The sequence below is a fragment of the Siphateles boraxobius genome, unplaced genomic scaffold (assembly GCF_051911475.1).
Source record: "Siphateles boraxobius isolate OS27281-9 unplaced genomic scaffold, OSU_SipBor_1 7, whole genome shotgun sequence".
NCBI classification, from domain to species: domain Eukaryota; kingdom Metazoa; phylum Chordata; class Actinopteri; order Cypriniformes; family Leuciscidae; genus Siphateles; species Siphateles boraxobius.
This window is the reverse complement of record NW_027509197.1, coordinates 40,778-62,085: the sequence shown is the minus strand read 5'-3', so window position 1 is coordinate 62,085 and position 21,308 is coordinate 40,778. Positions and strand designations below refer to the sequence as shown.

The window sequence follows — 21,308 nt, the reverse complement described above, 5'->3', positions numbered from 1 at the left end:
CCTCCTTTATTTAAAAATATATATATGAAAACTCCAGATTCTATGGGAATAATACTTACATTTCACACATTCCAATTTGTATTCATTCAGAAAACCTGAACTTTACCGTATTAACTGATTTGACAGCTTTGCAAAATTATGTAAAACATAAAAAATGTTCTTGTCATGGTCGATAGAGGGAGGCATTTCTTTAAATCAAGCATTCACAATGTAGGCCTAAAGCTAACTCAAATTGTTTGACTTCAGGTTTATTAGTCGAACTTTATTTTGGGCCACTGTCCAGTTTGCGTGTAGAAAAAGAGACCAATGCAAATAAAAACCCATAACATATTTACGTTGCCCTGGGCTGAATTCAGAATTTAAGAAACACGTACTGCAATAGCCTACAGCATAATCAGAAAACAAAGCAGAATGCTTTATGCTTTATGTTTTACATGCTATCAAGTGCCAATACAAAACTCTGACCATCTTTCGGTGATTTGACAAATCTAGTCATTACTCCATCCACCTCATTGTATCAGCCTTTTTCACGTGCTCTTTCAGCCAATCAGATTACAACTTTACTAGACTGAGATAGTTCCTCCAGGTCACACACACACATGTGGTTGAAGGGATAGCCGTGTGGGGACTTTTCAGTGGCTTGGTTTGACAGATGTTAGCATCGCTTCACTATATTCACTTCCTTGCTCACAGCGGCTTTAATGTAGGCTATTCTATATTCCTGCATTGATATGTCCTATATATTATTTGTAGGAAAGTTTATTGAAAAACAAATAAATTAAGGAGAGAACCATTTTCAATTGAGAGGCAAATTGCCCCAACTACTTCAAATGTGAAATTGCTGTGCGTTAAACTGCTTTTCTCTTTCCTCTTCAGTTTTGCAACTTCACTTTTCTAGCTGCGTAACCTTCTGGATTCCTGTTGAAATTTGTTCTACTTTATGATAAATTGCTCACTATTTTTCTCAAATGTTAGTCAGATAAATTTGTCTGTTAAATGAACAAATGTAAATATAATTTGCAGGACAAGGTATTTTTGTAAGTTACTTTCATGTTTTATTGGGACTTTCATTAGAAATGACTTTTTACACTGTTCAAATTGTATATTTTCTCCCATAACTCTTACCCCTAAACCTACCCATCACACAAAACTTTCTGCATTTTTACATTTTCAAATCAATCACTTTTTTTTTATAAGCTGTTTTCCTCATGGGGACCAAAAATGTCCCCGCAACGTAGGGAATACCTGAACTACACACACACACACACACACTAGTTGGGACATTTGGACCTCACAATGCAATTTAAACCTGTACACACACAAAAATGTCTTAATTTCAAACTTCATTAAAACAAACTGTCAAGGATAATGATAGAATGCACTTTAATTGCCACAGTGGACATACATTTTTTACCCCAAAAGAAATTACATGCATGAAAAAAAACTTTTTTTAATAAAAAAAAAAATGAGTTCCTGAGTCTCATTCAGCAGATGAAAATCCATCTCATACTATAATAATGCCAAAACATTTCATCTGGGAATTGGTGGCAAGGGTGGCGCTCCTCTGTCTCTGATTCCTAAAAAAACAAATAGATATAAAATATTGATTCTGACATTGAAATATGCAATTAAAATATGCAAAACTTAACATGTCAACTCTAAAAGCAGGAAAACAAAAAACAATTGTGGGTGGACATTAGCATCATACTAGATTCACAACAACCCACACTTTTAGAGAACTCTCATTACAATTCTGCACAAAACCCTGCAGTGCTGACCTTTGCCCCCGGCCTTGCTGGGGTAAGACTTCGTGAAGGAGACGTACGGCTCTGGTGGAGGTAATTCAGACAGAGCATGGAAGGAGAACCTCATCCCCCACTCATCTAGAGGAAAAACATACGATAGATTATTTACCGCCAAACAGAGTCAGTCAATAGCAATTTTCAATAGCACATTTTCATAACCATACCTAATGCTGCATCTGCTGTTTATGGACATTAAAGGGAAAGGTCACCCATAATGAAATCATTTACTCGCCCTCATGTCGTTTCAAACCTGAATGACTTTCTACCTTCTTCAGAACACAGGAGAAATTTCAGTGTTAGTTCCCTTTGACTTTCATTGTATTTTTTTTTTCAACCAATGCAAGTCAAAGGGAACCGAAACAGTTTTTTCTAAACATTCTTCAAAATGTTTTCTTTAACATTCCACAGAAGACCGAAAGAAAGTCATACAGGTTTGGAACGACATGAGGTCGAGCAAATGAGGACAGAATTAACATTTTTGGGTGAGCTAACCCTTTAAATTCCTAATACAGTAACCCTACTGTTTTCTTCTGTTAAAATACTTTCTCATATCCAGAAAACCTACTTTATTTTCAATTCTGTTTTTTGACGAGATTGCAGAAATGTCTCTCTTCAGGTTTAAACTCACTACCTTTTGTGTTGTTGACCTATACATGCTGCAATTATTTCTCATAATCAAATATAAAATGCAGGTTCCAGTCTTAAAGGGATAGTTCACCCCAAAAATTATGTCAGTAATTACTTAACCTCATGTTGTTCCAAACCCGTTAGACTTTCATTCATCTTCGAAACACAAATGAAGATCGTTTTAATGGAATCTGAGAGATTTCTGTTCCTCTATTGATAGTCTATACAACTACCAATTTCAAGGTCAAGAAAGGTAAAGACATTATTAAAGTAATCCATGAGACTCCAGTGGTTTAACCTCAATTTTATGAAGCGATGCAAGTTCTTTGTTTGCACAAAAAAATGAATTTACCACTTTATTTACAAAATATGCACCACGATGCATGCATGTTGTGTGTGTGTTGACGCGAGAGCAGACGTTGTAGAGTTGGAGATTCATGTTTTGTAAATAAAGTGGTAAATTCTGTTGTTGTTTTTTGCACAAACAAAGCACTTGCGTCGCCTCATAAAATTGAGGTTAAACCACTGGAGTCACATGGATTACTTTAATGATTTCTTTACTATCATTCTTGACCTTGAAAGTGGTTGTTGCGTAGCCTGTCAATGGAGGGACAGAAATCTCTCAGATTTCATTAAAAAGATCTTCATTTGTGTTCTGAAGATGAATGAAAGTCTTACGGGTTTGGGACGGCATGAAGGTGAGTAATTAATGACATAATTTTTGGGGTGAACTATCCCTGAAATTTTTCATTTTCAGGTGAACTGTCCCTTTAAGAGCGCAGAGGTCGTACCTGTGGCAGGTGGTGGAGGGCACTGGAAGCCGTTGATGGTGTCGGGGGGCGGGGGAGGAAAGCTGGGCACTCGGGGAGGGTCTGGGGGAAAAGCGGGTCTGCCTGATCCACCGGGACGATTAGGAGGAGGTACGGGCTGAGGCATCCCACCTCTGTTTCCTCCTCCTGGAGGTGGAGGTGGAAGAGGACCTGGAGGGGAGGTCCAGTCACATGATGAGAAATCAACAAAATAATAAAACAAATGTCTTGTTTCTAAACATCCTAACACATGAATCGTGTGTATGCAGGCATCTACAAATTCACATTTAATTTATTTGAAAAATGGGGAAAATTGTAATTTTAATTGTTTCCATCGCAGGAACCAGGGTCTAAATGAAGTTCCAGGTAAATATTTCCCCATACAAAAGTCCCTGATTGCAAGGTAGTACTTCTTCCTTTTTTAAAGCTCAAGAACTTTCAGGAGTGGGACTTTGGCACTGAAAGGCTGATTGGTTAAGTTCAAACCGCATTTCAATTGGTTGACTTGAGCAGCATTTTATTTCAACCACCATCTGTTGCAGTGCATGCAGTAACAGTTCTCTGCTATTAAAATCAACAGAGTTTAAAAATTAAACCGAATGGACCGATGTCGAGGTTCAGGCTTTGTTAAGCTTAAATTCAGAGGATGAAATCCAGCGGGAACTGTAAAGTCGCGCGCAGTCCTACATCACCGGACTATTTGTCTAATCTTCATGGCACTTTAGATCGCGGTGGAAACGCAGACAGAAAAAAGTTACTGGGACAAATTGTTTTGGGTAATTTCGGCTTTACAGCGTAATTCCTACTATTACTAATTAGGCCTACTCCTTTGTGGTCAGCAATTTTTTTAAATAATACTAATAGCAATGATGTATTCAATATTCAATTGATCAAAATTGAGAGTAAAGACATTTATAATGTTACAAAAGATTTCTATTTTAAGTATCATGGTTTCTACAAAAATATGAAGCAGAAGTGTTTTCAACATTGATAATAATCAGAAATGTTTCTTGAGCAGAAAATCACTGACGCCTGCAGTAAAAGCTTCAGAAAAATCAGCTTTGCTATTGCAAGAATAAGTTAAATAGTAAATTACAATAAAACAGTATTTTTTACTGTATGTTTTATTTTGAAAATTGTAGCCCTGGTGAGCAAAAGATACTTTTTCAAAAACTTTTACAATTTTACCAACCCCAAACTTAAAAAAAATAAGGTATGTTTTATTTTAACTATTTTACACCTTAAATTTTTAAAGATAGACATCATATTAGTTAGTCATACTATTTGCATTTTAAATAATGTCACTACATGGAAAACATGTTTTGGTTTTTCATATGACCTCAATATCACTTTCCGTCCTGTCAGACTTTTGTAATAAACACATGGTCAATATGTAAGATTTACTAACCCTAATGTAAACTATACATATGTTAGCAATAAGGTATGAGAGGCTGTGCTGTATAGTAAATAAGCTTTTATAAAACGGTTACCACACAATACAAATATTAAAGCCAAAATATATGCATCAATGCAACTTTCATGAAGTAAAATCACTAAAAGCCTTCCTTCCGCTGGAAAAAATAGTCCCTGACCGTGAAAAGCAACAGAAGTTACATTGAAGTTGCTCTAAGCGATGTCACATGTTTTTTAGGCCAAAACATTTTGTGTCACATACAGCAAACATCTCCTCACTATCCGCCAGCTGCCTGTCCCCTGAACACACTGTAAAAAAAAAAAAAAAACGGTCTCTGCAGACACCCCAGGCTCCATAAACGCCAACAAAAACAAACTGGGCTAACCCGCACCACGAAACATAACACACTGTTCCAGCCAATAACCAACTAGAAGGATTTAGGGGTTGGGTTTGGGGGGTTAGTGCGCGGATGAGGAGGAGGGAGGGTCTAGCTAGCCTCCGTTTTGTTTGACAATACTTCGAACGTCAACAAGAAGTGACATCATCCGACATCGCTTAAAGCACCTCTAATTCGCCATTAGATGATACTAACACACGCCATCTTTTTGAGTGAGTCAGTCGGGAGAGAAGACTTTAATATTGAAATGTCAGGGCACAGGAAAACCCCAAATGTTAAAAGGTCAAGATATAGCAGTGGAATGTCAAATTTCAAAAACTTTAGGAGTCGGCTGTCCACGACAGTCCTAAACCTGCCGAAATACCAACACAATAAACACTCTCAGCAAAATATTGTCTAATAATCGTTATCGAGAAAATCCCAGAAAATATCGAGATATTATTTTTTGTCAATATCGCATACCCCTATTACGAATATAGGACTGTAAATCTAAATATATATATATACTGTAAATGCAGGTCCACTCGTTTACTCGATCTCTCACAATAATACTCTATAAGCTTCAATGAAAAAGATCAATGAGAACATCTGTTAAAGCGGTCATAGCCATGCTTTATCAAGAATAAAACACAGCTACTGATCAATCAGAATCAAGGACTGTAACTAATGGTTTTATAAATATAAAATACATTTGACCTGAAATTTGACTCAATATTGTGACGGTAAAAAGTGAACTGCGAAATAGAAATGACCTTCCACACACCTGCTCGCATGGACGGGCTCCGTCCCGATGGAGGCGGCCGCTCACTGGGCGGTGGAGGCAGTGGGCTGGAGCGTCCAGGTGGAGGAGGAGGAGGAAGGCTGTTTCTTGCACCGCCTCTAGTGTTGGGCTCCTCCCTCGGGGATGGTGGGATGGGTGGTGCCCCCCCTCTCCCTGGAGGTAAGGATGAAGGCGCATTACCCATAGGCCTCTGAGAACTCATTGGTTTACTCTCAGTTGATGGTGGTGGTGGTGGTAGTGGGCCATCTCGAGAAAATGATGCTCTTCTATCTCCAGTGGGCGGTGGAGGGGGAAGGAGGTCATCTAAGGGCCTGCTAGGGATCGTGGGTAAAGGCGGCCGGGCAGATGCAGGCATTGGTGGAGGAGGGAAAGAAGACTGGGACTCCCTCGGGGCGGGAGGAAGGCTTGGACGTCTGCTCGGTTGGCTTGGGGGTTGTACAGAAGTTGAGGAACCTGACGATCGGTGTCCAGGTAGAGGTGGTGGGCCGCTGGGAGAGCTGTTCTGGGATGAGCGTCCCGATGGTGGTATAGGTGGGGGTCCGGCCCTCCCAGGAGAAGGTCGTCCAGGGACTGGGAATGGGGCTCTGCTTCCTGCTGGGCTGCTGGGTGCTGGGAATCTCCCAGTTGTGGGAGGCATTGGTCCTCTTACTGTTTTAACAGCACCAAAAAACAAAGAATATGAAGACAAGTTTTAAGTACAGCACATTTTGATTTCAGTTTTTGTCAATGGAAAAAATAATTAGGACTTAATTAGGAATATTATTATATTACACAAGTATAGTATAGTATAGTATAGTATAGTATAGTATAGTATAGTATAGTATAGTATAGTATAGTATAGTATAAACATTTTGATTTCAGTTTATGCCAATGGATAAAAATAAAATGACTGAATTAGGATTATTACTATTTTATAAACATTGTATAGTATAGTATAGTATAGTATAGTATAGTATAGTATAGAATAGAATAGTATAGAATAGTATAGTATAGTATAGAATAGTATAGCATAGTATAGTATAGTATAGTATAGAATAGTATAGCATAGTATAGTATAGTATAGTATAGTATAGAATAGTATAGCATAGTATAGTATAGTATAGTATAGTATAGAATAGTATAGCATAGTATAGTATAGTATAGTATAGTATAGAATAGTATAGCATAGTATAGTATAGTATAGTATAGTATAGAATAGTATAGTATAGTATAGTATAGTATAGTATAGTATAGAATAGTATAGTATAGTATAGTATAGTATAGAATAGTATAGTATAGTTTAGTTTAGTATAGTATAGTATAGCATAGTGTAGTATAGTATAAACATTTTGAGCACAATGCAAAAAATTATAAGGATCAAATAATAAATAGGATATTATTATTATTAAATAATAATTATAATTGTATTATTATTAATAATATTTTTATTGAATTAAAAATAGGATTATTTTTATGTAATATTTATATTTATTTTTAGATTTTTACCTATTTAATTTAAGGCTTAGATTTTGTATTAAATTATAATCAAATTGATTTATTTGAGATGATTACCGTTGTTGTTTCCTGGTGATCTCAGTCTTGGCATTCCACCCTGAAACAGCCCACCCATTCCCCCTCCCCCTCCCCCACCCCCTCCTCCTCCTCCTCCTCCTCCTCCTCCTCCTCCTCCTCCTCCTTTGGGCTCTGTGTAAATAAAAAATATCAATTAATACTTATAATACTTGTAATACTTACAAATAAATTAATTGTTTTTATTTACTTTAAAAAAAATACATTTATTCGTTAGAATGTCTTTGGCTCTACACTCTTAAAGTCACCATGAAATCAAAATTCAATATTTTTTATGAATATGACAATTCATATTTTTTTTATAAAATATAGCAGTATTTGTTATATGATGCATTCGTGCACATCATTGTTGTCACCATTCTGTTCAGTTTAGTTTACTTTTCATGGACTTTCAGTTTGTTTTCATTTAATTTGTCACGTGTCTTCTTTTTTCAGATTTCACTCGTTTGACTCCGTGGTTACAGTTATCATTAGTTCATATGTGTCAGCTGTGTGTGATTTTATGTCCCTTCTTAAGTTGTTCCTTCACCTGCACTCCTGGTCCAGTATTGTCTGTGCACTAGCACACTGTCTCGCATGTTGGCTGTCTATTTGGATTTATCTATTAAACTTTGTGTTACACTTCATCTTCATTGGAACTTAAGCGTTACAATTGTATAATGAATAATTGATTTCGTCCGTTTAATTATTAGAATATTATTATTAATGATAAAGTACATTATTTTCTAATAATTTAACAGCTCTGAGTCAATTATTCAGCTTAAATACTATAGTTACCTCACCTTAAAATATTGTTGAGATGATGTATTTCAAGACATTTGTCAAGTTTTTGTCCTGTTTGACCAGTGCCATTATTAATGTAGTTTAAAAAGAGAGAAAGCTTAAAGACTGATTTATATTCTTTGATTGATTTATATATACGAGCAGCCAATTTTTCCAGAAGGAATCATCCCATATTTATATGAGCCTCCCACGAAGCAATTGTCACGGTTGGTAAATCCTATGTCTCATTCATGTCTCGTGTTTCTGTTGTTACATATGTGTGTGTGCTGATTAGAGGGGCGTGGCTGCTCATCAGAGCTCATTCAGTAATCACTCATCACCAGCTGCAGTCTATCATCCCGGTCTATTTAATCTCACCCATTTCTCATCTCCATTGTCAGATCGTTGTTTGTGATGTCCGGTGTTTGATCCCTCTTCGTTCCAGTATCCTTCGTTGTTCCTGTCTGTTCCCTGTGGATGTTCTGGATTCGTCTTGTTGATCGTCACCTCACTTCATCTGCACTGTATCCATCTGACCATCGAGTCCCTGCGCCACTTACCTGCCTGTCTGTGAACCACGTACTGAGTTTTCAACCTTGCCTGTCTGTGAACCACGTACTGAGTTTTCAACCTTACCTGTCTGTGAACCACGTACTGAGTTTTCAATAAATATTGTTACTTGCAATTGCTTCCGTAGTAATTACGTTACAGAACGATCTGACCAGAAATGGAAGCAGCGAGTGACAATCCTGAGACGTTGGAGGATTTCGTCAATAACAGCAGACGGCGGATGGAGAATCAAGAGAGAAATATCAACGACACCGCTCGTGCTGTTCAGGCGTTAGTGGCGCAGGTGTCCGGGCTCACCCAGCAAGTCCAACAGCTGCGTATTCCCGCTGCGCCGGTCCCACCGCCGATTCCCCAAATACCACCAGTGGACCCCTCCCAGTCGGAACCACGATTACCAGCCCCAGAGACATACTCAGGTGAACCCAATTTTTGTCGAGCTTTCCTAACTAGATGCTCCATGCATTTCTCCCTCCAGCCCAGAACCTTCCGGGAGGAAAGAACTAAAGTGGCTTTCGTGCTAACGCTGCTGACTGGGAGAGCGGCACTATGGGGAACGGCGGTGTGGGAAAACCAGGAAGACTGCTGCACCTCGTTCCAAGCGCTCTCCGACGAGATGAAACGGGTCTTCGACCGTACCTTAGGAGGCAGAGAAGCGGCCAGATTGCTGGCCGAGTTACGTCAAGGACATCGATCCGTGTCGGACTACTCGATCGAGTTTCGGACCCTGGCGGCGGAGAGCCAATGGAACGAGGAGGCGCAGTGGGATATGTTCCTGCATGGGTTGGCTGACCGCGTCCAAAAGGAGATTTATGCCATGGACTTACCACCGAAACTCAACGATTTAATCGCGCTAGCACTGAGAGTGGACGCCAGACTGTCTCGTGTGGAGCGAAGAGGACCCAACTACCGTTCTTCGGCGGAATCGGAGGGTCACCGTGCTGGAGGTGGGGACGCGGTCAGCCCCGTCTACGATCCCGAGCCCATGCAGGTAGGTCGAGCCCGGCTTTCCCGGGAGGAGAGGGAGAGGCGGAGATCCCAGGGCCTTTGCTTGTACTGTGGAGGAGCGGGACACTTTGCCTACAACTGCCCGTTAAAAGGCCCAGCCCGGTAGTAAGTATGAGGCTACTATCGGGTGGGATCTCCGCCGAGAAGACCTCATCGACATCGACTCTCCTTCCGGTTAGACTCCGATGGTCCAACCACCGTCACGATTGTCATGCACTTCTGGACTCGGGCGCCGAAGGTAACTTCATGGATCACAACTTTGCACTCAAGCACCAAGTTCCCCTCAAACCACTCACCCATCAGATTGCAGTTCACGCCCTCAACGGTCAGAAACTCCCCACCATATCTCTGGTTACTGAAGATATCATCCTCACCACATCAGGCAATCACTCAGAAACCATCTCATTCTACATCCTGGACACTCAGCTTGCACCCATAGTTCTTGGTCGCCCATGGCTCACTCGTCACAATCCCAAAATAGACTGGCAACTCAAATCCGTAGCGGCTTGGAGCAGTTTTTGTCATAAGTCATGTCTTGTCTCTGCTTGTCCGTCTGTTTCTGTTCATGTGTTACAGGAGGAGACAGTGGATTTATCTAACGTGCCCACGGAGTATCGGGATCTGAAGGAGGTGTTCAGTAAGTCTCGGGCTGATTCTCTCCCTCCACATCGTCCCTATGACTGTGCTATAGAATTATTGCCAGGTACGTCTCCGCCTAAGGGCAAATTATATTCACTCTCTGTCCCAGAGAGAGAGGTCATGGAGAAATACATTTCTGATTCTCTAGCAACAGGGTTCATCCGCCCTTCCTCTTCTCCTGCGGGGGCGGGGTTCTTTTTTGTGGGGAAAAAGGATGGATCGTTGCGACCTTGTATTGATTACCGGGGGCTGAACAACATCACGGTAAAGAATACATATCCTTTGCCATTGATGTCTTCAGCTTTCGAGAGGTTGCAAGGAGCATCCGTCTTCACGAAATTGGATTTAAGAAATGCTTATCATTTGGTCCGCATTAGGGAGGGGGATGAATGGAAGACCGCATTTAACACCCCTAGGGGGCACTTTGAATATTTGGTCATGCCTTTCGGCTTGTCCAATAGCCCAGCGGTCTTCCAAGCACTTGTCAATGACGTGTTGCGAGACATGATCGATCAATTCATATATGTCTACCTGGATGATATATTGATTTTTTCATCGTCTCTCCAGGAACACGTGCAACACGTACGACAGGTGCTTCAGAGGTTGTTAGAGAATGGGCTTTTTGTCAAGGCGGAGAAATGCGTGTTTCATGCACAGTCTGTTCCTTTCCTAGGTCACATCATCTCGGTTGAGGGAATGCGCATGGATCCTGACAAGGTTAAGGCTGTGGTAAATTGGCCAAGTCCTGATTCCCGTAAGGCCCTACTGAGGTTTCTGGGGTTCGCCAATTTTTACCGGCGTTTTATTCGCAATTTCAGCCGACTAGCCGCGCCTCTGACTGCCTTGACCTCCCCCAGAACGACGTTCAGGTGGTCAGACGCAGCAGAAGCTGCGTTTGCCAAACTGAAGAGCTGCTTTGTTTCAGCTCCCATCCTGATAACCCCTGATCCATCACGTCAGTTCGTGGTGGAGGTCGATGCGTCAGAGGTGGGGGTAGGTGCAGTGTTATCCCAGCGCTCTCCTTCAGACGACAAGATGCACCCTTGCGCGTTTTTTTCCCATCGTTTGTCACCTGCCGAAAGCAATTATGACATTGGCAACAGAGAGTTGTTGGCAGTCAAGTTAGCATTGGAAGAGTGGCGCCACTGGTTAGAAGGGTCGGGGGTACCTTTTATCGTCTGGACCGATCACAAGAATTTGGAATACATTCGTACGGCTAAAAGACTCAATTCCAGGCAGGCTCGGTGGGCTCTTTTTTTCGGACGTTTTGACTTTACTCTCTCGTACCGCCCGGGTTCTAAAAACATCAAACCCGATTCTTTATCGCGCATTTTTGACCGTTCCGATCGCCCGTCTACTCCCGAGTGCATTTTACCTGAGAATCTATTCATCTCTACACTCACATGGGAGGTCGAATCGAAGGTCAAGAAGGCCTTAGAAGGGGTAACGCCTCCGACTCGTTGCCCACCGAACCGGTTGTTTGTGCCGGAGAGTTTACGGTCCAGCGTTATTCAGTGGGGTCACTGTTCCAATGTGGCTTGTCACCCAGGAGTCAATCGTACTATGTTTTTAGTCAAGCAACGATTCTGGTGGCCTCTCATGGCTTGTGATGTTCGCAATTTTGTATTGGCTTGCTCAGTTTGTGCCACAGGTAAGACTTCCAATCGATCTCCGGACGGGTTACTCCAACCGCTGCCGGTGCCTTCGAGACCCTGGTCCCATATCGCACTAGATTTTATTACCGCCCTCCCACCCTCCCAGGGTCACACGGTAGTTTTGACCGTGGTGGACCGGTTCTCGAAGGCGGCCCATTTCATTCCCTTGCCCAAATTACCCTCAGCCAAGGAGACAGCGGTCACTGTCGTTGACCACGTCTTTCGGATTCATGGCCTCCCGACAGACGTGGTTTCTGACAGAGGACCCCAATTTGTATCCAAATTTTGGAGAGAGTTTTGTAAACTTCTGGGGGCGACTGTGAGTCTGTCCTCTGGGTTCCATCCCCAGAGCAATGGTCAAACTGAGCGCGCCAACCAGGATTTGGAACGAATGTTGCGATGTTTAGTGTCCAAGAATCCTTCCTCGTGGAGTCAGCAACTTTCTATGGTGGAGTACGCCCACAATACGTTGCCAGTGTCATCCACGGGCCTATCACCATTTGAGTGTAGCGTAGGTTACCAGCCACCAATTTTTCCTAGTCTGGAATCCGAAGTCGCGGTCCCCTCCGCCCACGCCTTCGTCCAGAGGTGTCATCGCACTTGGACGAGAGCCCGTGAGACTCTACTCCAAGTGGGGGCGCGCACCAAGGCCAAAGCCGATCGCCACCGGCGGAAGCCTCCCGTATACGTCGTCGGTTCTAAAGTGTGGCTTTCTACCAAGGATATTCCTCTCCGTTCCGTTTCGAATAAACTTGCACCTAAATTCATTGGCCCGTTTGCTGTCACTAAAATCATTAGTCCGGTGACAGTCCGCCTGAATCTTTCTCCAGTGTACAGGAGAATCCATCCCGTCTTTCATGTTTCCAAAATTAAACCCGTCTTTTATGCTCGCATTAATCCGCCAGTCCTGGTTCCCCCCCCGCCGCGCCTCGTAGATGGGGAATCCACATATTCGGTTAATCGTATTCTGGACTCGAGACGGAGGGGACGCGGATTACAGTACTTGGTGGACTGGGAAGGTTACGGTCCGGAGGAGAGAAGTTGGGTGCCAGCTAGAGACATTCTGGATCACTCCCTTATCGATGATTACAATCGACAGGTAAGGGAGTCTGGGAACGCCAGGAGGCGTTCCTAGGGAAGGGGGTACTGTCACGGTTGGTAAATCCTATGTCTCATTCATGTCTCGTGTTTCTGTTGTTACATATGTTTGTGTGCTGATTAGAGGGGCGTGGCTGCTCATCAGAGCTCATTCAGTAATCACTCATCACCAGCTGCAGTCTATCATCCCGGTCTATTTAATCTCACCCATTTCTCATCTCCATTGTCAGATCGTTGTTTGTGATGTCCGGTGTTTGATCCCTCTTCGTTCCAGTATCCTTCGTTGTTCCTGTCTGTTCCCTGTGGATGTTCTGGATTCGTCTTGTTGATCGTCACCTCACTTCACCTGCACTGTATCCATCTGACCATCGAGTCCCTGCGCCACTTACCTGCCTGTCTGTGAACCACGTACTGAGTTTTCAACCTTGCCTGTCTGTGAACCACGTACTGAGTTTTCAACCTTACCTGTCTGTGAACCACGTACTGAGTTTTCAATAAATATTGTTACTTGCAATTGCTTCCGTAGTAATTACGTTACAGAAATAGTGATAGTAAAGGTATAAATACATGATAGCCACGCCCTCTAGTAATAGATTTGACCGGAAGAGAAGAGAAGTCGTTTCGAGGGGGGAGGGAAGGGTAACGTTTTTGATTAAAGATTATAAGGGTACATGAATTTAAAAAAAATAATGAAGTGCACAGATAAATAATTTATAATAAATACTACAATAGTACATATAAAAATACGAATCGTAAAATTTGATTTCATGAGGACTTTAAAATAACTGTTTTTCTTTTTGTGCAATGGTTTATCTATATATATACATATTACAAAACATATTGAACAAAACAAGTTTAACTCACTGTCCAGAATTGGGCCACTCCGATCATTAGTGGTTGTTTTCTTCAGTCGAGCCCCTTTGCCGATATCTGATAGTAAAGCATTTCTCCCTTGCTGCTCATTTCTGTTCAGATTCGGCTTCTGTGTGTTCGCCTAGCGAAAGTAAATGTAAATTAGAGAAGTTACATAAACAACACACATTGCCGTCGACTCAAAATAGATACTGAGCATTGCGGACCTACAACTTTGAATAGACAGTGTATGCTTCACAATTACACGTTACATATTGCCGTATTACATGTGAGTATTTGTATTCGCATGGTTAAACAGAAACAAAAAAGTACAATCTATCATCAGTCTTTAATTGCTGTTACACTATTGACGTCATCAGACTCAATATTTCAACTAGTTTATGGGAAAAAAACTGGCAAGCTCATTGTTTTCTTGGCATAAAAAGTGTATACAATGTTATTTGTTAGCTATTAGCTATAATGTTCAACGGTTGAACAATAAACAATAAATCCTGAATTTTGATCAATTTAAAACTTTCTCCAGTGCCAATTTAAATTATATAAAACAAACTTACTTTTGGAATTGTAGTCTAATCCCAGGAGGAAGAAGGTAGACGAAGTAGATCCAAATATAAACGTGATTTATTAATATAAAGGAAACTCAATGTAATATCAAAGGACACAACGAAAAAGTGTGCCATACACAAACAGCAAAAACAATACCGGACAATGAATGGGAACTAAAGAGAAACTTAAGGGGATATAGTTTCGGGAAATTCTGTCATCATTTACTTACCCGTAGGTTCTTCAAAACCTGTATAAGTTTCTTTTCTTCCATTGAACACAAAAAATATATTTTTAGAGAAGCCATTGACTTCCATTATAATCTATAGTGAGAAATTCATACAGGTTTGGAAGTGTAATGACAAAATTTTCATTTTTTGGGTGAACTATCCCTTTAAATACACAGTGATGATCAACCAAATACAGAGAGGTGTGCTCCTTAATGAATATCCATGATAACAACTGACTAAGCAGACTGAGTGAAAATGAAAACAAAATAGAACAAAACATTCATGTGACAGAAATATTGTAGTGCATAAGGATTTTTCTTTCTATTTTTTTTTTACGATAAATAACAACTGGTACTTGGAGCAAGGCTATAGAGTTCTGCAGGGATGATGTATTCTTGTAGGCCAAAACCCATAAACAAGTTAGTATTTTAGCACTAGTGGTTCCATCGTCCTGAAGTTAGTTTTAAATGCCTGAAATAAGTCTGGTGAACACTAGTCTCTCAGCCTCACTAACTTCATTGGCTGAATGTATGATGTACAAGGCACACAAAATGGGAAGTTGAAATCGTCATCTCTGATTGGTTGAATTCTACAGGGTTTCCGGGAGACGTGTGTGTCACGTTCTGCCTGGAAACAAAGCCGTCGTGATGCCAAACCCCCTCATGGAAAAAAGAAAGCTGTCGTGTTTACAACTGTGACAATAAGTGCTTATCAGGATAGAGTCATGCGTCTCACCAGACGATGGCGCCGCAGCTGAATCATCCATCCATCAAACTTACGGGTTGGCCAACAAAAATACGTCATCACTGCAGCGCTCAATAACCACATATTTAAGATGGGAGGGCATCGTTTAATGGTTTAAGACCTAGAAAAGCCCATATCTGTTGACCACTGATCTCTAAACGTCCTCGTACGTTTGGTCCATCATTGGCTCTGGTACTTTGAGGTGGCAAAATACAGTATCTTCAGCAGTAACATTGTCAAATGAGATGAATTAAAAACCTTCAATATTCCGGCACAAATGACACTGTTCCTAGAAAATTACAAACGATCAACCTGTACACTGCATATCTGCTATCTGACTCCAATATCTGATCTCTTCAACATTTGCTTTATGTGAGATCCTGTTCTATTTCATACAAATGAACTATTAACATAATCATCATGAAAATATGTGTATTTGGTCATAAATATGTTGATATTATACACCCAGTTTCACAGACAAGGCTTAAGACTAAAATGCATGTTTGAGCTATTTTAACTTTTACTGAAATATCTTAAAATATGTCAGTGCTATTGTTTTGTCTCAAGATGCACACCAGTATGTATTTTTTCTAGGGCACATTCATAAAAGCTGTTAAATGACCTAATTGAACTAAAGCCTAAGCCTGGCTTAATCTAAGCCCTGTCTGTGAAACCAGGCCTTTAAATACTATATTAAGCTACTTATCAAAATATAGAGTTCTGAATAATAGTATCATACCAATGAAAAGGTTGGAGGGGGAGCAGGAGGGGGCGGTGGAGGTCCAGACATAGTTCCTCTTATGTCGTGTTTTGTGTCACTTTTCACCTAAAAGACTGCGAGAAAACAAAAATACAAAAATACATTAGTTACAACTATTCAACAACAACCAAGCTGATAAGAAAGTTGAGGAAGTGTCACATCTTTTGAAGACACATATACCTTATCCTCGATGGTTTTTGTTCCAACTTCCGTTAAGTAACAAAGAAACACATATTTACACACTGAAAAAGTGTTTTGAAAGTGTACTTGTAGTGTATTACAAAAAGTATATTTTTTAAAAGCTGTACTTGCAGATACTATATTAATGAAATGAAAGGGCCATTTACGTGTAAAAATGGTGTTAAAATCCACTTTGAAGTAATGTCTAAAAGTTTTGCTTTAAAGTAAATTTTAAATCATTGTTTTAATAATGCTTATATAAGTACACTTATTTTGATGTGTTGCTAACAAGTACTTGATCATAATTTGAACTGTAGTGTGTTATTAAAAAAAACGTTTTAAATTAATAATAAATATAATTTTAACTTCATCGTTACAAATGTGTAATTACAAATCTATTTAAATACATGATTTCAACAGAAATTGCATTCAATTTTAGTTCACTGTAAACGCTTGTCAGTACATTCGACTTTAACCATATTTCAAAGATAATAGAAGTCACAAAATTATTAATATAAACGTTTAATTTTTTTAGTCTTTTTTTAATGTTGCATACTAGCAAAACACTGCAACAATATATTTGTTTACCATTCATGACCTCTAATGCAAACATGCACCATTAAAGACAATTGATAACTAATTGTTTTTTTTTTATATTTGATAATTTATAAAACAGTGTGTAATGTATTATGAGAGTGCACTGAAAAAGCAAATGCATGACTTATAATTATAAAAAATAATATAAACTGTTAATATAACTTTTCTTATAATGCAGTGTAGTTCTTAATGAGTCTTTATAAAAATATTTATAGAATAGTAATACTTACTTATAAATAAGTATAAATGGGGCTATAATTCATTAAGCATGGGCTTCATAGAAAGTGTTACCGTATATTCTTTTAAAGTACATTATTTTCATAATAAGTGCGCTTTTTAAAAGTATGCTACTTCTTTTTCACAAGGGTAGCCATGTAAAAGTAACAAAACAGCCGGTGTTAGGGTCACGCATGTGAAAAACAAAAACATTTAAAAAGAGATGTTACGCTACAAAGATCTCTTGCTCAACCCAAGCTCCAGTTTTACCCTTTATGCATTTTCATGAAACAAAAGACAGAAGTGTGTTTTGACTGATGTTGTACAGCTGTGACCTGATTACTTGTGTGCATCACGGTGGATATTTCGCACAGGCAGTAAAATCATGACGTGTTGCTTCTGTCTTTTAAATTCAGAGTGACTGCAGACAGATGCTGGCACAGTTTCCTTACAACAGCATGACCTGCTACTGAAAAAACACAAGAACCACACAAGAAACCAAAACACAACCAGCACCAGTGATAAAACAGCCTCTCAATCCACTTCAGTACCAATACTGGGAAAGTTGCCAGCGTGTGACCAATAGATTTGTATGAGCAAACACAACTCACATGTTCATCTTCAGGAATGTAACAACTTGCCTTCTTAATATCTGCGTGATTTGTTTCCAGAGGCAAATATCTAAGCTGCTTCAAGCTGTTATACTCGACTGTCAAAAGCTCTTATCTGCTTCTCAAGAGATCAATGACTTCCTGACACCAGCAGAAATAAACACACAGATGAGGCTGAACATGTAACACGCTCAAGTTTTTCTTAAGAAGCGAAAAATGCTCATTTTACAGTGACAGACCTGATCTTACATCTGTTGCTCTTTACAGTATCGCAGCATCTCTTCAGTGGCAAATTAATGCCAATATTAATCAGGAGTGAGAGAAAAATGTTCAACCTTTTCATAATAAACACTCAGATGTTGTAAATAACCATTTCTGAAATATATGTTTAGCTTTGAATCCTTTCTATCTCAGCATAACATTCAACAATGTGGCTTCTGTAAGAAAAAATGCACAGTAAACTCAGTGATATTGTGAAATAATATTACTGTTTAAAATATTTTTTTCTGTTGGAAAATACTTTCAAATGTAATGTATAACCTGTGATCTATAAGCTGAATTTTCAGCATCATTGCTCCAGTCTTCAGTATCACATGATCCTTCAGAAATCAGTATAATATGATGATTTGATGCTCTAGAAGCATTTTTGATTTTGATCAATGTTGAAAACAGTTGTGCTGCTTTATATTTTTGTGAAACCGCAATAAAAATGTTTTAATGAACAGAAAGTTCAAAAGGAACAGCATTTATTTAAATTAGAAATGTAAAAATGTTATGCCATTGCTGTTACTTTGTATCAATTTAATGCATTATTGCTGAATAAAAGTATTAATTTCTTAAAAAACAAAAAATTCCACTGACCCCAAACTTTGAGATATTTTCTCCATTGCTCTGTAAGGACAAGTGCGCTACAATATTCAAAATATTTGCTTAATTTGTTGATACTTTACTCTTATTTTAAATATTTGCATTTAAATTCAAATGTATCTTGTTCTCCAGTTTGTTAGCCGTCAAAGAAGAACAGTTATGACTGACATTAAATCATAATTTGCATTGATCATGATGTATTGATAATGATGCATTGATCATGATGCATTGAAAATTCAGTTTTTATGCAGAGAAATGTAAGATAACAGAGCATCCCAACGATTTATACGGTCTTGTTCAGAAGCTGTGTGAAACCCCAGAGAGCGAGTTACATTTCCTCTGTGGTTGAGCAGTTAGAGAAGAAGCAGCAGCTTGAAAAGAAACACTAACTTTCATCAGAGATGCTCACTAGCCTTTACCAGGACACTTCATCAATCCCTCACAAGCTTCCCTTCCATCATTTCCACACTTAAAGAAACACTCACCTGTGTCTGAGCATTTGGAGCCACCAGATCCAAGGTTTTGTTGAATGTTGCGCTGCACTTCCTATCTGCGAGTGCAGAGACCAATCACAAAGTTTGCAGTGAGAGCTTTTCATGCAACAGAACGAGCTGATGATCACAGCATGCAAACGAATGTGACCACATGCATTTCCTCACACAATGTCTGTGTCAAAGTGAGATTAGCCAGTTGAGGGATGTTATGAACTCCAATGACTGAGAGCATTAACAGAAACAGGAACTGTATATGACTAATTTGGAGAAAATAGATCTGACACTGGTCTCTGTTGCTGCGACACTGAGCTTGTACTTCAGATCGGCCCTCAGTCAACATTTTAGTGCTTTTCTCAGAACTGACTTAACTTTTCTGAGTTATTTTTGCTCAGTGAATCAGCTGGTGTCAAGTTTTTTCTATTTTTGCTATATATTACGGTGAGCAGTTCTCAAGTTCACACAGAAGTCCTAATATAACCACAGGTGTAGAGAATCACATTACCGTTCAAAGGTTTGGGATTGGTGATTTTTTTTTTCTAAAAAAATATGTGTTGGATTTACTTAAAATATAAATGCACAATTTTTGCATCATACTTTTTAAGTAAACCCAACTTGGAATAATTGTACTTAAAATTAACAAGAAAACCTTTGTTATATGAACTTAAAAATTTGAGTTCACTCAACATTCTTTACTTAAAAATATATGTAACGTGATATAATCTACTAAGTAATGTTAAGTTAACACAACTTGCAATTACTTAGTAGATTATATCACGTTACATATATTTTTAAGTAAAGAATGTTGAGTGAACTTAAATATTTAAGCACATATAACAAAGGTTGTTTTGTTAATTTTAAGTAAAATTATTCCAAGTTGGGTTTACTTAAAAAGTGTGATGCAAAAATGGTGCATTTATAGGCTATTTTAAGTAAATCCAACACAATGTTTACCATAGTACTTCTGTTTTTTGTTTTTTGGACGATTTGACAAAAAGAAAGTTCCAGTTTCTAAAGGATCATCCATGAAGCCACCTTCCTGATAATCCTCAGTGTGTGTGTTGTTCCAGTTCTTCAAGGTTACATCCTAAGAAAAAGCTTAGCAAATGTGTATTTAATTACAGCATTACTTGGTAGTTTCAGATTGTTTTACAGTGGTAAAAATATAATGCATTTATATATAAGAAAATTAGATGGAATGTTTAGAAATAACAAGAAAGCACACCTTTATATTAAATAAATAAAATAAATGTTAGAGTTTATTGATTTATTTCATGTTATTTATGAAAGTGATTTACTGCAATTATTCAGTTGATTATTGAGGTTTGCAGTAGGGATGTCAATTTACACACATTCCCATGTTCAATTGTCATTTAAATTAATGATCAATTAATGCATCAGCAATATGCATTTTTTTACTCTAAATAATAGCTGTAAAATGCATCAATGTAATTTATGCTAATTTGCAAATAGGTTGTTTTGCAAGTATAACTGTTATTTTCAATTACAAATGTGTGTAGGATATTACATATTACAGAAAATTTGGAGAGTACCAAAAAAGTATTTTTACTATTTGACAATATTCCTGCATCTGCTTGTTGATGCCCCATAACGCTACAGCTTAATTTTTCCTTGTGTCTGCTGTATGTTTATGGTGCACAAATAACCACTGACCCATAATGATGACTTTGCTTAATCAATTACTGACAAGTTTTATCGATTCAATTATTAATAATCAATGATCGTTTGTTGATTAAACGATAGCATCCCTACTTTGGAGCTCAACTTTCAAGGTGGTGGAAGACAAACAAATATAGAACAAATACCGCTCTGAACATTTTGTATAGCCCTGGATGGTAATTGTTTCTCATGTGGACGTCTGTAAAAAAAATGAATTTGTATGGTACTTCAGTGACACAACTGGTGATTTTTTACATGGTGAAGGAGCAAGTTTTGTGGGAGCATGAATGTCTGCTGTAAATTAAATGTCATATGCTTGGATAATGAGAATAATATATGTAGTGTAATAATATCCTATTTATTATTTAAATATCCTGCTTAAAAA

The 21,308-nt window shown here is 38.9% G+C and overlaps 1 protein-coding gene across 6 annotated transcripts; it reads right to left on the bottom strand.

Annotated features, from left to right (window-relative positions):
- Nucleotides 1-1,459: 1,459 nt before the first annotated feature.
- wipf1a (WAS/WASL interacting protein family, member 1a) lies at nucleotides 1,460-19,413 on the bottom strand. 6 transcript variants are annotated; one of them, XM_077216961.1, is made up of 9 exons: nucleotides 19,238-19,413; nucleotides 16,261-16,355; nucleotides 14,559-14,573; nucleotides 13,996-14,125; nucleotides 7,385-7,516; nucleotides 5,816-6,481; nucleotides 3,224-3,412; nucleotides 1,779-1,883; nucleotides 1,460-1,577 (listed from the first exon to the last, which is right to left on the bottom strand). In XM_077216961.1, exons 2-9 carry the CDS (start codon nucleotides 16,309-16,311, stop codon nucleotides 1,531-1,533), a joined length of 1,335 nt encoding a protein of 444 aa, XP_077073076.1. In that variant the 5' UTR covers nucleotides 16,312-16,355; nucleotides 19,238-19,413; the 3' UTR covers nucleotides 1,460-1,530. The 6 variants fall into 6 exon arrangements, with proteins under 6 accessions (XP_077073076.1, XP_077073077.1, XP_077073078.1 ...); XM_077216962.1 differs by lacking the exon at nucleotides 19,238-19,413 and adding an exon at nucleotides 19,143-19,208; XM_077216963.1 differs by lacking the exon at nucleotides 19,238-19,413 and adding an exon at nucleotides 17,886-17,902.
- Nucleotides 19,414-21,308: the final 1,895 nt, after the last annotated feature.

Bases quoted from the DNA above. Each gene is read 5' to 3' on its own strand.
- wipf1a (XM_077216961.1), bottom strand. From the start codon at position 16,311: ATGTCTGGACCTCCACCGCCCCCTCCTGCTCCCCCTCCAACCTTTTCA. The intron at 3,413-5,815 runs GTGTGTGGAAGG...CCTCCCCTCCAG, and splicing joins GAGCCCGTCCATGCGAGCAG to GTCCTCTTCCACCTCCACCT. The intron at 1,578-1,778 runs GTCAGCACTGCA...TTGTTTTTTTAG, and splicing joins CAGCAAGGCCGGGGGCAAAG to GAATCAGAGACAGAGGAGCG.